Source organism: Bidens hawaiensis, unplaced genomic scaffold, assembly GCF_021521415.1.
Source record: "Bidens hawaiensis isolate Kalapana, Puna unplaced genomic scaffold, B.hawaiensis_p1.1 tig00014205_1, whole genome shotgun sequence".
NCBI classification, from domain to species: domain Eukaryota; kingdom Viridiplantae; phylum Streptophyta; class Magnoliopsida; order Asterales; family Asteraceae; genus Bidens; species Bidens hawaiensis.
In genome coordinates this window covers 454214-468996 of record NW_027492223.1, presented here as the reverse complement: position 1 = coordinate 468996, position 14783 = coordinate 454214, and the positions used below count along the sequence as shown (strand labels likewise).

General features: G+C 35.8%; 1 protein-coding gene and 1 non-coding gene across 4 annotated transcripts; one reads left to right on the top strand and one right to left on the bottom strand.

Moving 5' to 3' along the window:
- Nucleotides 1-2528: 2528 nt before the first annotated feature.
- On the bottom strand, nt 2529-10641 carry LOC143546110 (ubiquitin-activating enzyme E1 1-like). 3 transcript variants are annotated; one of them, XM_077037845.1, is made up of 8 exons: nt 10431-10641; nt 10079-10216; nt 9195-9445; nt 8711-8928; nt 7047-7841; nt 5549-6417; nt 4279-4711; nt 2529-3255 (listed from the first exon to the last, which is right to left on the bottom strand). In XM_077037845.1, the coding sequence occupies exons 2-8, from the start codon at nt 10201-10203 to the stop codon at nt 2659-2661; spliced, it is 3288 nt and encodes a 1095-aa protein (XP_076893960.1). In that variant the 5' UTR covers nt 10204-10216; nt 10431-10641; the 3' UTR covers nt 2529-2658. The 3 variants fall into 3 exon arrangements, with proteins under 3 accessions (XP_076893960.1, XP_076893959.1, XP_076893961.1); XM_077037844.1 differs by having other exon boundaries at nt 10079-10641; XM_077037846.1 differs by lacking the exon at nt 10079-10216.
- A 1270-nt stretch (nt 10642-11911) lies between these two features.
- Nucleotides 11912-11993, top strand: TRNAS-AGA (transfer RNA serine (anticodon AGA)). The gene has a single exon. It is a non-coding gene; the product is annotated as a tRNA-Ser (tRNA).
- Nucleotides 11994-14783: the final 2790 nt, after the last annotated feature.

The following is a 14783-nucleotide window of genomic DNA, read 5'->3' as shown; positions in this document are numbered from 1 at the left end:
ACTATATTAAGATGCTTCAATTTCATGGAATCGGATATAAAATTTCGGGTGGGTTCAATGGTTCGGGTCGGTTCATTACATAATAAGCATACAATAAAATAAAATAAAAAAAGACACTGTCATTCAAAATTAAAAAACACAATAACTCTTAGATAAAGAAAACATTCATATTAAAGTGATAATTTTGAAACCAATGTTTATTTAATTGTGAACTTCACACACCACCCACATGCTGACTATACATGGCTATACGAATTGTATAGGGCTACACGGGCCGTATAGGCCACACATAACTGACAAGTGTATGGATGGGACAAAAAAACAACTTTTTCAGCCTATACGGCCGTATAACCATATACGAGTCATATAGGTTTTCAGTTGCTTATATATAGCCTAACTCAGATTCTATACGGCTCGTATAGCCGTATTCGACTTGTATATGCGAAAGTCGTGTGTAAAGATCCATGATAATATATAAAGATCCTATGCCTACATAAATAATGAAATTAACTTATAAACAATTTCTTTTACTTCTATTCTACAATGTTTAATGCCCAATTTCAAATAACATTTGAACCGAAGTAAAACTGATTCTTTTCTTATTAAATGATATAAACTATAATAGAATAACTTTACAAAATCCCCGTAATTTGTAAGGTAACATATTACTTTGTTATAACTATATCATTAAAGTAAAATAAGATATTAGTTACAAATTATGTTGAAGAAGAAGCTTTGAAGGTTGAGGTAGTTGGATTCACATGGGTAGTATCTGACATTGAGAGTTGCTTCACATACTTTAATTAAGCTTTGCTTACAAACCATACTTATGGATGACATGGCCCCTTTCATCTCTATCTTTTGTTTATTATTTTCATTTAGAATAACTGTTTTATTTTTTTATTTTTTATATAAAGTTACTTATATAATATGAGGGTACGGTTGTTGTACAAAGTCGTTTTTCACACGGTTTTGTATCTTTATCCTAATACCTTATCACTAAACATCAAATAGCGTACGATATTTTATCACTATCGCTACGTAACGTATAGGTAGTATACCACTATTTACTACTATTCGCTATTGACAACTATAATATGATGCATACATGTATATATGCATGTCCAATACTAAACCAAGCTTAATTAAATGGCCTAGAACTTTATATAAACACTTGTACAATGTGCTAGTTAGATTTAGTAGAAAAGAGAGAGGAGACGAGTTGTGGTTACATAACCACCTTACAAATCATAGTTAAAACAGTTAATGTAGTCTCCACTTAAAAAGGGGATGGAATAAACAATAGAATTAAATGAAACATTACCATTCATTTGTCTTGTTTGCTTAACTTATGAAATGTAATAAATTATTACTTTATATTGTTTGGTAGACACAAGAAAATGTAAGATTGAAATCGTAATTATATAAATACCGTTATTTCAAAATAACACGTTTTTTTTTACCAAAATTAAAAAGGGCAATGGCGACAATGGCGGTAGCTACGACGATGGTGGTCAGGCAGCAACCATGATGGTCAAGCGGTGACCGTGGTGGTCAAGCGGTGGGGACGATTAGGGGAGGATCTATTTTATAGTTAGGAGTCGCCCATGCTACCCCTCAACCGTTAGATTTTCTTTCTAGATTCGCCACTGGTGACGTTGGTGGCAGTGGTGAGGACGGTGGCCAGGTGGTGGTGGCGGACATGTGGTGTCAAGTGATGGTTGTCGGGTGGTGTTGTTGAGAAAGTATGGTAAAAGAGAAATTGGTTAAAGAAAAAAAAAGAGAAAGTTGGAATTAATGTTTTGTTGAAAATGTATTCATTGTGTAATCGTTGATTTTATTTCATTGACTAACCAAACACCCCCTTTTTCGTTCGCTCACAATGACTCATTCCTTTTCTCATACCATTCTTGCATACCAAACGTTACCCATACATACATAGTCAACAGAAAAACCAAGAGTGAGCATAGGACAACGAAAATCGTCGTGTTATGCAACCTCTACTCCAGTCTCTCTCTCGGTAAGCAACAAAGCATTACGTACAAGACTTATTGTTAGTTTTTATATTTCACGTTGTATACACGTGTAAGAGAGAATTGATTGGTAAAAGCAAAAGCTTTAGGCAGGAAATGTTGGTTTCTGAAAAGTGAAAAGCTTTCATGTGTTGATAATAGAGTAACTCATAAGAGAATATGGGGGACCAATTCCTTTAATAAGAGCATCAAACAAAACAACAAGACATTGGCCCAATTCCTACTTTTATTTTCTTAGTGTAAAGTCTTTCATACTTTTGTTCCAAGTTTAAATCAACTTAAACCCATCTTAATCATGCTTTTAGCAAGTTTAAGCCCAAAACATCTTATTAATCCACTTAAACTCAAAACTTATATAATCTTTAATGGACCTAATTGTGTGAATATCTACAATGGCAATACACATGTAACACATCTGACCCAAAAAAGTCAATGGGAATGTTACAACAAGCCAGTTAATAAGTTCTTTTAAGATTTTAAACAGTTAAGACTTTTCAAATTGTCATCATCCCAACTATATTACAGACAATCACACAGATGAATTTCATAAACACAGTGTAGCTAACTAGGACTCACCTAACCGACCCGAAACCATAACTGTACTACGCAAATATGAACAGGGCGGTTAACGAAAATATACAGATACCTGAGGGATATCAATGTCATTCTCCTCCTCATCTTCACATGCGACCACCAAATCCACGTGGCGACGATACGGCGGTATCTCAACCTTCGCCACCTCACGCACCAAATCCACTACTTTCTTATCCAACCGGTCTTTATACTTAGGAATCATATTATTATACAACATAGAACTTCCATATGTAACACTATACGCATTAAGTCCCTTGTCTGCAAGCCAGTTAATAAGTTCTTGTAGCGTAGGGTTGCCTTTGATTGACCACCGGTCCCAAACGGTCCAGCTCATGTCGTGGTGCTTGATGACTTTTGGTGGGACCGGCTCGGCCATGGAGAAAAGAGGGAGTGCCAGGTTGGCAAATGTGTTGCGGTAGAGTTCAACCGTGTGGGCCCCATCGATGACCTTGTAGAGTTCTAGACAGACTAAACCGGTTGCCATTGCGGTTGATGTGGCGATTGCAGGGATGATTCTTCCGGCTATGAATTTAGCTCGTAGTTTGTCGACTTCGGGTATGCTGTAATTTCTTGCTCTCATGTTGGCTAGCCCGGCTATGAAATTCATGTGGTAGTTGGTATCATCATCCTACAAAATACAAATCGCGTTTTTATATGTTTGTGTATTTATATATGCATACATATAAGAGGTGAACTTATCTAAAATACGGGTCGGTGGTGTCCATCCATGGAACCGAAAAAACGACACCTAAACAAAAATCGACGGTTTGGCTTTATGTTTTTTTAAAAACCGAACTTTCGGTCCAGTAGGAATGTGAAAGAAAACCGGAAAACTGGAAAACCGAACCGTATCTGTAACAGGAAAATCTGAACCACATTGTGAGTTCAGTTTTCGATTCGGTTACCGGTTCCACAGATCTTGTTTAATTGGATAATCGAACCGAATTTAATAGATTAAACTGAATAATAACCGGTTTATCAGATAACTGAATAAATCAGTTTAATCGGTTGAATTCGATTCGGTTAGACACATTTCTAATCGAATCGGTTCGGTTTTGTATGTACTTAATACCAAATCAGATAAACTGTGATCAACACTGAAAAACCAAGCCGAACCAAACTTATGGATTTTCATTTTTAATTTATTTAAAGTAATTTATAGTAATTTAACACATAGCGTTACCTAGATATTTTTAACCCAAATGTATACTGGTTTATCAATTCATTATTTTGACCCAATTTTTTTCAGCTCAAAATTTTGAAGTCCAAATGGTAAAACCAAAAAACCTAAACCGAACTGAACCCAAACCAAAAACCAAAAAAAGCGAAACAGACAGTTTTCAAAAACTCAAACCGAAATATAGGTTTTTGGTTCGGTTTGAACCCAAAGCTGGCCCACCCACAGTGGGTCGAGTTGTGTTGGGCTGACCCGCACACTTTTTTTTTTGTCAACTTCAAAACGGATCATTTAAAAAGAAGTGTTCTCTTGTTACAACTCAAAACGGGTCAGGTAAGTTTGGCTAATCAGCAACCACTTTACTGCGCGTTTTTTTTAAATAATCGCAACCCATATTGACCCATTCAAAAGTAAATCGGTCAAAATTGGCACCACTAATGAAACAAGTAAACAAGAAAAAAAAAAGGTGAAAACCTTCTCAAATTGAATAGGTTTCATGGCAAACCCCGAAGGAAGTCTCTTTCTGCGTTGTTCTAACTTTTTGATTAGTTCATCAATAACTGCAGCGTCATCAATAGATGCAGAAGATAAACTGGTAGCATTTTCATCAGTCTCAATTTTGACACCCTGTTTTGGTTGAAAGTCGGGAACATTGACCCGGTTAACAGCTTCAGCTAGTTTCTTGGGGTTTTTGGCCCAATCGGGAACCGGGATGCCAAATGTTTCCGCCCGGAGGATGGAACCGGCCAGTACAAAGTTAAGGTGGGTCGGGTCGGAAACAGAGAATTCTAGTGGGTGTGGAAAACGCTTCGGGGCTGACCAAAATGGAGCACCGGTACTGGTTAATGCGTCTTCAGGGAATGTGTAAATGAGTTGCTTCATACGGTTAGAGAAGTAATCTTCAAACCTGAGAATAGATTTATAAGAGTAGAATAAACATAAGAACACAGGCATTATACAGTATGAATGATACGTGTCAGAAACACATTATTGTACACTTGTAGAATATAAATTATTAACAAGTAAATTTTATAAAAACAAAGTTTTTACAGTAACAGTAGAAATCTTTGAATAAAATTACTTAGAAGGTTCTAAAGTTTCATGACTTCCAACCTGTTTGATCTGTTCTTTTAGCTGTACAAAAATAATCTTACCCAATCATGATCCAACCCAAGTCAACCCGCTATGCCGCTATGGGTCAAAAACACCACCTCTCACACACTTTGTTTCAATCATGTTTGTGTGACTAAATTTTTATAAACATTTTAAGAACTTCAACAACTTCTAACAACCAATTATTTATTTATTTATTTATTTATTTATTTTAATAATATTTTAGGGTACTTTTGTCATTTTCTATAAGTAATTTTGTGATTACATATGAGAAACCACAAGTTTACATATGTGTAAAGTGTAATAACCAAATTACATACATGTGTAATAACCAATTTACATATATGTAATCATTCAAATATATATGAAAAATGACAAAACTACCCTCAAATAATATTAAATATATCAAAAGGGGAGGGATCATGAGAAAACTCTTTTTCGTGAGAGAACTAACAAAATCCATTCTAGATATATGCATATATGTAGTATGGTGTTCTTTAGTTTTCTCACAAAAAATGAGCTTTATCATGATCTTGGCACTATCAATATGCATACACATACACATATACACCACGCACACGCATATATAATGCAACAAATGAATGTAAAACCAAGGGGAAAGGGGTACTACTTTAGACGAGCCCAAGCAATGCAATCTTGAAATGTTTCACATCTTTCCTTGTCAAGACACTCAAGAACCCGCTCTAAATTATCCCGAGCCTGAGCATCACCAGAGTTCCTCATTGCAGCTGTATACTCACTTGGGTTTGACAGATAGGCGTTGACTTCTGATGGAGTTTTCTCAAGCAACCCTTCGAACTCAGACCGAGCCCAAGTCAAACAATGGTCAATGTTATGTGGAAACGAATGAACAGTGCACATGGGTGCTTGTTTCTCTGGCGGGTCTCTAGAAGCACCATAGTTTTCAGTCAAATGAGGAATAACCATCTGCGTGTTGCACTTAGCACCTAATGTACCAGATTCCAAAAGTGGCTTTTGGAAATATACGCATCTTTGGTCAACATAAAGCCTCGCATTGACATTATCCAAAGCATTAATGACAACACTTAGATTCTCCCAGAACGTATCATCAAATACGTTTTCGGTCTCCGGGCCCATGCGGTTTTGTAAAGCTTCGATGTTAAGATGAGGGTTAATCAATGCAGCTGCAGAAGCAGCGACAGTTGATTTAGCCTGACCGATATTCCAGTCATGAAACAAGAATTGTCTGCTAAGGTTGCTTTTCTCAATGACATCATCATCAGTGACGGTTAATTTCCCTTGGGCCCCACATGAAACACCCATTAAAGCTAAGTTTTTTAAGAATTCGCATCCCAATGCACCGGACCCTACAACAAAAGACCGGGTATTTTCCAGTTTCTTCTGGAATTTAGCTCCAAATACTGAAATTTGGGCGTCATAACGGGTGTTTAATGGTTGGTAGTCGTTTGGATCCAATGGTTCAGTAGGAAGTGACTCAACCGAATCAAAGTAAAAGAACTGTAGAAACATAACTAAAATAATCAGGCTAAATCGGGAATAACGTACTCATAAGCCTGTAATTCTGTAAACGAACGGAACGTTTAGTGAACGTTCGGTGGGAAGTTCATTTATCTACTAAACGGAAAAAGAACACGGACAAGACTTTTTGTTCATGTAGTTAAACAAACGAGCATGAACTCATGTCTCGTTCGTTCATATACATTCGTTTATGTTCATTAGTTTATGTTTGTTTTAGTTCGTTCGTATATATGCTCATTAAAATGTTTTAGGTGCATTACAATTTAGTCTAGTTTTAAGAAACTAAAATATCACCCATTACTATTTAGTCTAGTTTTATTAATTCTTTAAGCCCGGCAGATTTATGTTAACATTTACTTTTAATTGGTGTTCACTCAATCTCCAATTATCTTAGTTCGTTTAAGTTTATGAACTGTTCGTTTGTACTGTTAACGAACAAACATAAACAAACATTTTCTTTAACAGACGAGCACAAACAAGAAAACTCCGTTAGTTTAATTGTTCGTGTTCAATCATTTGTTGGGTTAAAGTTAAACGAACGAATACGAACATGCACCGTTCATTGTATGTTTAAAGTTTAAACCAAAGAAAGATAAGTGAACACTAACCTGAACAAGTGGATGGAACTTTCCAGAACACGCCTTGACAACTTCTTGACCAACTATGCCACCAAACATTGCAGCCATGGGATTAAGCACGGCACGGGCCCCATAAGCAAATACCCGTAAAAGTTTCAGATTCAAATCTTCCAATTTTGCATCTCCCGAGCTCTCGTTCATGGTTGTTGCAATAGAAATCAGCTTTTGTGCATCATCTTCTGACCCCGCAACAGGAAACCGCCCCAGTTCACATGTGAACTTATCAAGTGCTTGAAACGCCAGATGCAAAAGAGGCGGTCGGTCAAACTTAGAGAAATCACTTAACAGAAACTCGCCTGGAGATTTAATCGCTTCTTTCAAAGACTTGAAATTCAAGACCTTTGCTTGTTTGACTTGAGTCACCATCCCACCTTTCTCATAAGTCCCAAATTTGGTGGTGTCTTCTTCAAGAAAGAATGAATACGGTCTGCAGCTTTTGACTTTTCTTGGTTTTCCATCATTAAGTTCTGTCATCCCGTGAATTTCAGAAAATATTACAAGATCGCCATCTTGGAATTCTAAACGTTCATCATCAACACATGTTACAAGTGCAGGGTTATCGTTGCTGATTGATGCAATGATGCCAGTATGCGGTTCTTCCCCGTCAACATCGGTTACAGTAAACTCAGGGCCAAAATCACAGAAAATGTTACCAAAAAGTCCCCTGACTTCGGTTTTGATGAAAGCAATAGGAGGTTGATGGTTGTGACAGTAATTGTCAAACTCGATAGCTGTTTCTAAGTTGATGTCGGTAAAGACCACAGCCTGGAGCATTACATAAAAAAAAGTCAGAAAATTATGCAATAAATCTGATTACCAAACAGAAACAGATCCAACATGACCAAACCTGATTAACTACATGTTTCCTATCATAAAGTGAACAGATTAGTTTAGTTGTAGGATACTTATAGTTATAGTATATAGTGTACGGATCTGTAATAATGTTAAAGATTATCGTTCTTATTATTGATCAAGGTGAATCACTATCGCTTTGATTGCTTCTTGTTGCTTAATTACTTTCGTTTCATTAACAAACAACCCAATTGATTGATAAAGCAAGAGCAATGATCCAACATAATATTAAGAATATAAAAAGACTGAATTGATATTTCATGCGATAAACGATTACAATATATATAGAGATCATAAAGAACCCTAGAAACCTAAACCGGATCCGTGGCCTAATACTGATAACTCTAAATAATAATACATATCTATGATATGAAACATTTTATGTATATTGTGAAGAAGAATTGTAGTTTTCACTAAGCATTTATTGCAAACAGTGCATGTGAGGGTAGCAAGCCCAAGAGTGTTAAAGAAGATGCGAAAAATAGTTGGGACAATATATAGTTAAAAAAATTGAAAGAAAGAATACACTAATAATACACTTTTAAGTACATATAGATTTATTTACAAGTGTAGACATTGTCAAAAAACAATACACTAAATGTTAGTAACTCCATATGAGTTATTCTTTAATACAATAGTTTTTGTACAAATATATTTGTATCTGTGATCTATGAATGGAACTTTTATGGTTAATGTTTCCACTATAACTTGTACTTGTGATGTATAAATTTATATATGCCAACAAAGTATCGTGTACGTGAGCAAACAAAGTAAACAGCTACCTGAAAGTTAGAAAGTTGTTCTTTGGTTAACTGTGTAGGCAAGGCAGAAACCAGTACAGCATTGTTAAGCTCCTGCAACTTCTGAACAGAAGCTAGGGCTCTATTCTTGCCTACATCTTTCTCTGAAAAGATAAAGTTGCTGGATAGATCCCATAGTTCAACCAACCCTTCATCATGTAATGTCACAGACTTTACACCAGCAAGTATAAGATTCTTTGCTGCAAGAAATGTGAAAAATTGAAGCCATTTCAAAAAAGCCAACAGATAACCTCTACAATAATAAAGTAATATTTGATTGAAAGCAGCTATAATGCATTTGAATCAGTAACCATCATGTAACTAATAAAGAGGTTATAATAACAATTTTCTTAACAGGACAAAACTTGCAACTCAAGAAACACGAAACTTAAACAAGACTCCTCAAACTAATTGCAATCACAGAGAACTGAAGTCATATAAAGTAATGAGTAATCATCATTTTTACCTATTTCTGCACCAAGTCCTTGCATTCCAGAAATCAACACATTAGATGCAAACAACCGCCTCATAGTCTCACGACCATAAACAGCAAGCTGCCTGCTATGAAGATCCTCATCAATATCCTGCATATTCGTATCTTCTAATCCCATATCCGTCAAGGACGGTTCCACAACAGTACTGCTGGCACTACTATTAGCTTCCTCACCACCACCATTCCTCTTCCCGCCACAATCACCTATCCCAGTGGCGGTTGTTCTGGAGGTTATCAATGAAACAACAAGAAGATGTCTATTAGACAGATTATTGTATAGTGTGTGGCTGTGTGCAGGATTGCAAATGAACCAAACCTTCAGTGAACCGTTCAGCAAAAAGGTTTTCATTTAATTAGCGCATGAACATGAACAATTTTTTTAATTCATTTAGTCAAATGAACTCATGTCTTGCTCCTCATTTATGCTCATTTATGTTTGTTCGTTTATATATTCATTTAAAATATCTAGGCTCATTACAATGCAGTTTAGTTTCATGAAATTAAAAAATCACCTCTTACAACTTAGTCTAGTTTTATTATACTTTTAGGCCCAACATATTGATGTTCACATTTACTCTTAACTGGTACTCAATCAGCCATGTTCGTCCATCTATGTTCAGTTATGCTTGTTCGTTTACGTTCGTGAACCGTCCGTTTATGCTATTAACAAACAAACACAAGCAAACTCGAACACAACTCATTTTCTTACATAACAAACACAAACAAGAAAACCTCGTTCGTTTAGCTGTTCGTGTTCGTTCAGTTCATTTACAAGCCTAAGTATGTGTGTGCAGGGGCATTTCTGTCTTTTCATCATTTATACAGTTATTGATTATTTGATTATGAGGATTACATACCTTACAAGTTCCTTCAAGCTCAAACAACCGACCCGCGGCTTTTTACGCGAACCATCCGTACTATTATCACTACTGCTGTCTTTGTCAAGTTTCGCGACGTCAGCAGGTCGTTTCTTAGGTAACATATGGTGTAAAAAGCTGGTGAAAGCGCCAAAAAGCCCCATGGAAATCAAAATCAACGAAACAATGTGAAAAAACTCGAAGAAACACCCTACGGCTATAACGCAAGTTAAACGAAACCCTAACCCTAGGTATTTGTGTTGCTTGGTGGATAAAATTGGCATTGAATGATTCGATTTGATTAGAGAAGTTGAATTGCAAGTAAAGAAAGAGATATTGTAAGGAAACTTACGGATTGAAGGTATCTTTGAGCTGTATATTCTTCAGAAATGAATGCTATTTGTATGTTCTTTGCTTTGCTTTATGGAGTTGTTATGGAGAATTATGAAGAGTTGAGAAGATTCCGTTGGGTTTTCCGGTTGGGAATAATAATAATATTGTGTAGAAGGAGGCAGATTGAGGGTAGTATGGTAAATTGGATGTAACTTTATTTAAACGAACTGAACGAACGTGAAGAATGACATGTTTGTGTTAGTTTACTTGATTTTAAATGAATATAAACACTTGATTGAAATATTGGTGTTCATCTTCGTTTATTTAGAAATGAACATGGTCGTATTTGTTCTTTAAACTAAGAGTTCACGAATATAATTGAACAAAAGATAAATGAACATAAATAGACATATATGAACAACGTAAATGGACACAAGCAAATATAAATGACCATATTTATATGAACACAAAAAAAACGTTAAACAAATGATTCATCCAAAGTTTCATTAAAAATGAACATATATGAACCAAAGTAGACGAACATCCACAAACATAAATAAACGAAATATGTGTTCATGTTCGTTAGTTTAATGAAATGAACATAAACTTTTTGGTCATGTTTGTTTATTAAGTGAATGGAAATAAACGAACTTTCCACCAAACAGTTCACTAAACGTATGGTTTATTTACAACTATTTACAACAAAAACAACCAGCTTTTAAGTTCTACGGCTTTACAAACAAATAAGGTGATTTTTTGGTATGGTAAAATTTTATGGGGGTGATTCTATCACCACCGGTTATCAATCACTTTTGATGTTTTGATGTTATATGATTATACAAGGGTGTATGATTAGGTTATGTGTGTGTATAGGATTTTGTACGAAATTTTCACACACATAGTGCTTTTATATGCATGTACAGAGGTATACAACCGTTTAAAAATAATATACATGGGTACAGCGCATGAGAGATGCATTGATGTGATTAGTGTGCATTTGACTTCAACCTCGATTTTTCTTTAAACTAATTCGACTTTGACTTTTATTAAACGTTCATATGTGGGTTTGATATTCTATGTGTAGCTTGTACGATTTTGATTCCACTTAGCTCTTGCGTGTATACTTCATAAGAGGACATTTATTGTATTAAGTATTTAGGAAATTTAAAGAATGATGATTACGTAAATAATATATGTATTCATTATTTTATTTAATGATGGCAACATATTTCTAGAATACAATAACGCATTTTCATTTTTCTTTTTTTTTTAATTGTAACAAGCACAGTAAAATGATTTTGCTATTATTACTGCAAAAGTAAAAGTATATTATTACGATGGATAAAGAACGCTTATGTTGCTGTGTATTTGAGTATTTATAAGACTTTAATGCTACTGGTAAAATTATTAAATTTATAAAGTGAGCATTCATATAACGTTAAATCTTACCTTAGAAGAAATATAGCTGGTTATTTGATAACTCGGAAAATAATCAAAATTGTGGGCGTGCCGGAGTGGTTATCGGGCATGACTAGAAATCATGTGGGCTTTGCCCACGCAGGTTCGAATCTTGCAGCTCACGTTTTTTTTTACCTTAGACCTACTTGAGATGGTTTTTTGTTCACCTCCTCAACTAAATTATCAATGATTTAGGGCATAACGGAAGCATATGAGCTAATTAACATTTTGTCATTTTCTTACTAAAAATTTAATATAATGTTTAATGAAAGTTAGTGGTAGATGTCAAATTTGTTACAAATAATAAACTACCTGAACCAAACATACAACTTTGTGAACATGCACTTCAAAGAGGTGCCTAAAATAAAAGCATATGAACTATTTGTGTAATTAACACTTATGATGATGATGATGATGATACAAAAAGACAAAAAAAAATGATATTTGGCCGAAACCTTTAAAAGTATTACTTACTTTTCAAGTTCTTTTCATTCTATAAACTTCATCTTTAAATTTCAAAAGGGCAAAGCTATAACCACAAAAGGCAAAACCATAGATCTTCAAGCAAGTGGGATATTTGGGTGGGATGGATGCCGAGTTTGAGTGATCTACAATGATGTTACGAGAAAAACACCTGCTAACAGACAACCATATCTCTACAACTTCAAACCACATCCTTCTTGGTAATACCCAAAGGAGGCCCGACTTCTTCAAATGTTCTAGCTAGTCTCCTTCCTCTTCAATTTTGAGTTGGTTCGTCGAGCCACGAGCTAGCTCTATGTAACAAACGTGTTCAAGCTCGTGTATCCGGCTAAGTAAAAAAATTCCAAGACTTGTTTTAAATTCAAATATAACTCGAACTAATCTAGCTCAATTATTTAAGGTTACTTTGTTCATTATTCTCTTAAAAAATGGGATATTAGTTTTTAATACTCTCAAGTTTCACCGGTTGCTTAATAACACTCCCAATTTTCACTTTGTCATCCATCACTCCCAACTTTGACCATATTTGTTTATGGCACTCCCTCACTAACGGAACACTAACGACGTTAGTGGAGATGCTGATGTGGATGTTAAGTGCTTGATCTGGCCTGCTTACGTGGAAATTACATTATAAGAAATTAATAATAAAAGCTAAACAAACAAGCTGCATATAAGACACATGAACCGCCTTTCCGGCGACAGCAAATGGCATTACTACGTTGGCACTCCAGGTACATGGAAGCGCTACTGGTGCTCTAGACCTGATTGTTCGTTCAAGAATCGGCTTATATCTGAATAATTACAACTCTCCGACGAACCTAACGGCGGCAGTGGTTGGGGTTTCGTTGAGATTCGAGGAATTAGTTGTAGGATAATTGTTGTAACAGCTAGTAAAAGCGACGAACTTAGGGTTCCAGCAATGGACAAGCTCTTTCCGGCCGTAAAAGTTTTTCCGGCGAGCCGATATATCCGGCAAGGCCGGTATGTTTTAATGAGTTTGGGGTCATTTGCCAGGTAACTAAACCATTCCGGGCAGAACTTGTGTGAAACCCTTCAATATCTGGCAATTGACTCTGGAGTCTCAAGTTGGAAAAAAACCCGAAACCCTAGATTACGGGATACGAAAATCAGGTGGGAAATTGAGGAAACTAAATGGTGGGTTTTGCTCTCTTTGAAAAAGTAAGTACTTTAGGCTCAAGAATCACTCGAATCCGTTGAGTATTGATGGAGGTATGTGATGAGGAAGATGAAGATGGGTAGAGGTGTTCTTGGTAATTGGTATATGATGAGGTAGACAAACAAAATAGAAGAAGATTGAAGTTGTGATCTTTAAAAAGTGGTGGTGATGGTGGAGGAGGTGGTGACGAAGGTTGGTGGGTGGTGTTGGTGACTATGGTTTACTTGAAGAAGATGAAGTGGTTACGTGGGACCCACATATGACCCATGCCAACTCAACTAAAAAAAGTCCACATCGTTAGTATTTCGTTACCGAGGGATTGACAGAAACAAATAGAGTCAAAGTTGGGAGTGATGGTGGACAAAGTAAAAGTTGGGAGTGCTATTAACCAACGAGTGAAACTTTAGAGTATTAAAAACCAATATCCCTTAAAAAATAAATATCATACTTCAATCCATTTATTTAATATTTATTTATTTATTTTGAACAACCAACGAAAGCATTATATTAAAAGAACAAGTATAAAAACAGGCGGAATGGTAAGGAGCTAACCCGCACACCAAAACAGTCTGACACCACCACAACACTTTCCACCGTCACCGTTGAACCATTAAACACCATATCATAGTGCGCCCTCCAAGACACCACAACGGAACAAGATAAACCGCAAGAAATTACTTTGCCTTTCTCCTAGGGGATTTTGAAAACTTATGTAGCCCGAGGATTTCTTGATTACTAAACGCAAAGATATGAGGGCTTTGCACCATAAAAAATTACTTGCCAAACCGCAGATGATGGTGGTAAGAAAGAAGGGTCTGCTCAGGGTATTCTTGTAGGGCCCGCAAACCCGTGACGTGTTGTTACTAATTTAAGTTTTGATCGAGTTATTGTGCATTCTTTTTATATGTGAGTTTTTTATTTTTGCTAGTGTTTTTTGGTTTTAAATTTGAACTCATGACGTTTAGGATAGATTATGTGTCCTTTCAGTAGGTGTTTATGATGGATACTTAATTTTATTGCCTTTAATTCTGAAAAGTGAGAACTTTTATTCAAAAGATTTAGATAATCTCATCCCAAAAATGAAACAAGAGACGCCCAACACAACCCCGTTCAAGGGCGTGGCTTATTGATCAGCGATACAATAGTGTTCACGTCGGTACCAACTTCATCTTTTGTTTCGCTCCATCCTTATGAAATGTATCTATATACTACATTATAATAAATAGAAATAGGAGGCTTTTCAACTACCTATTT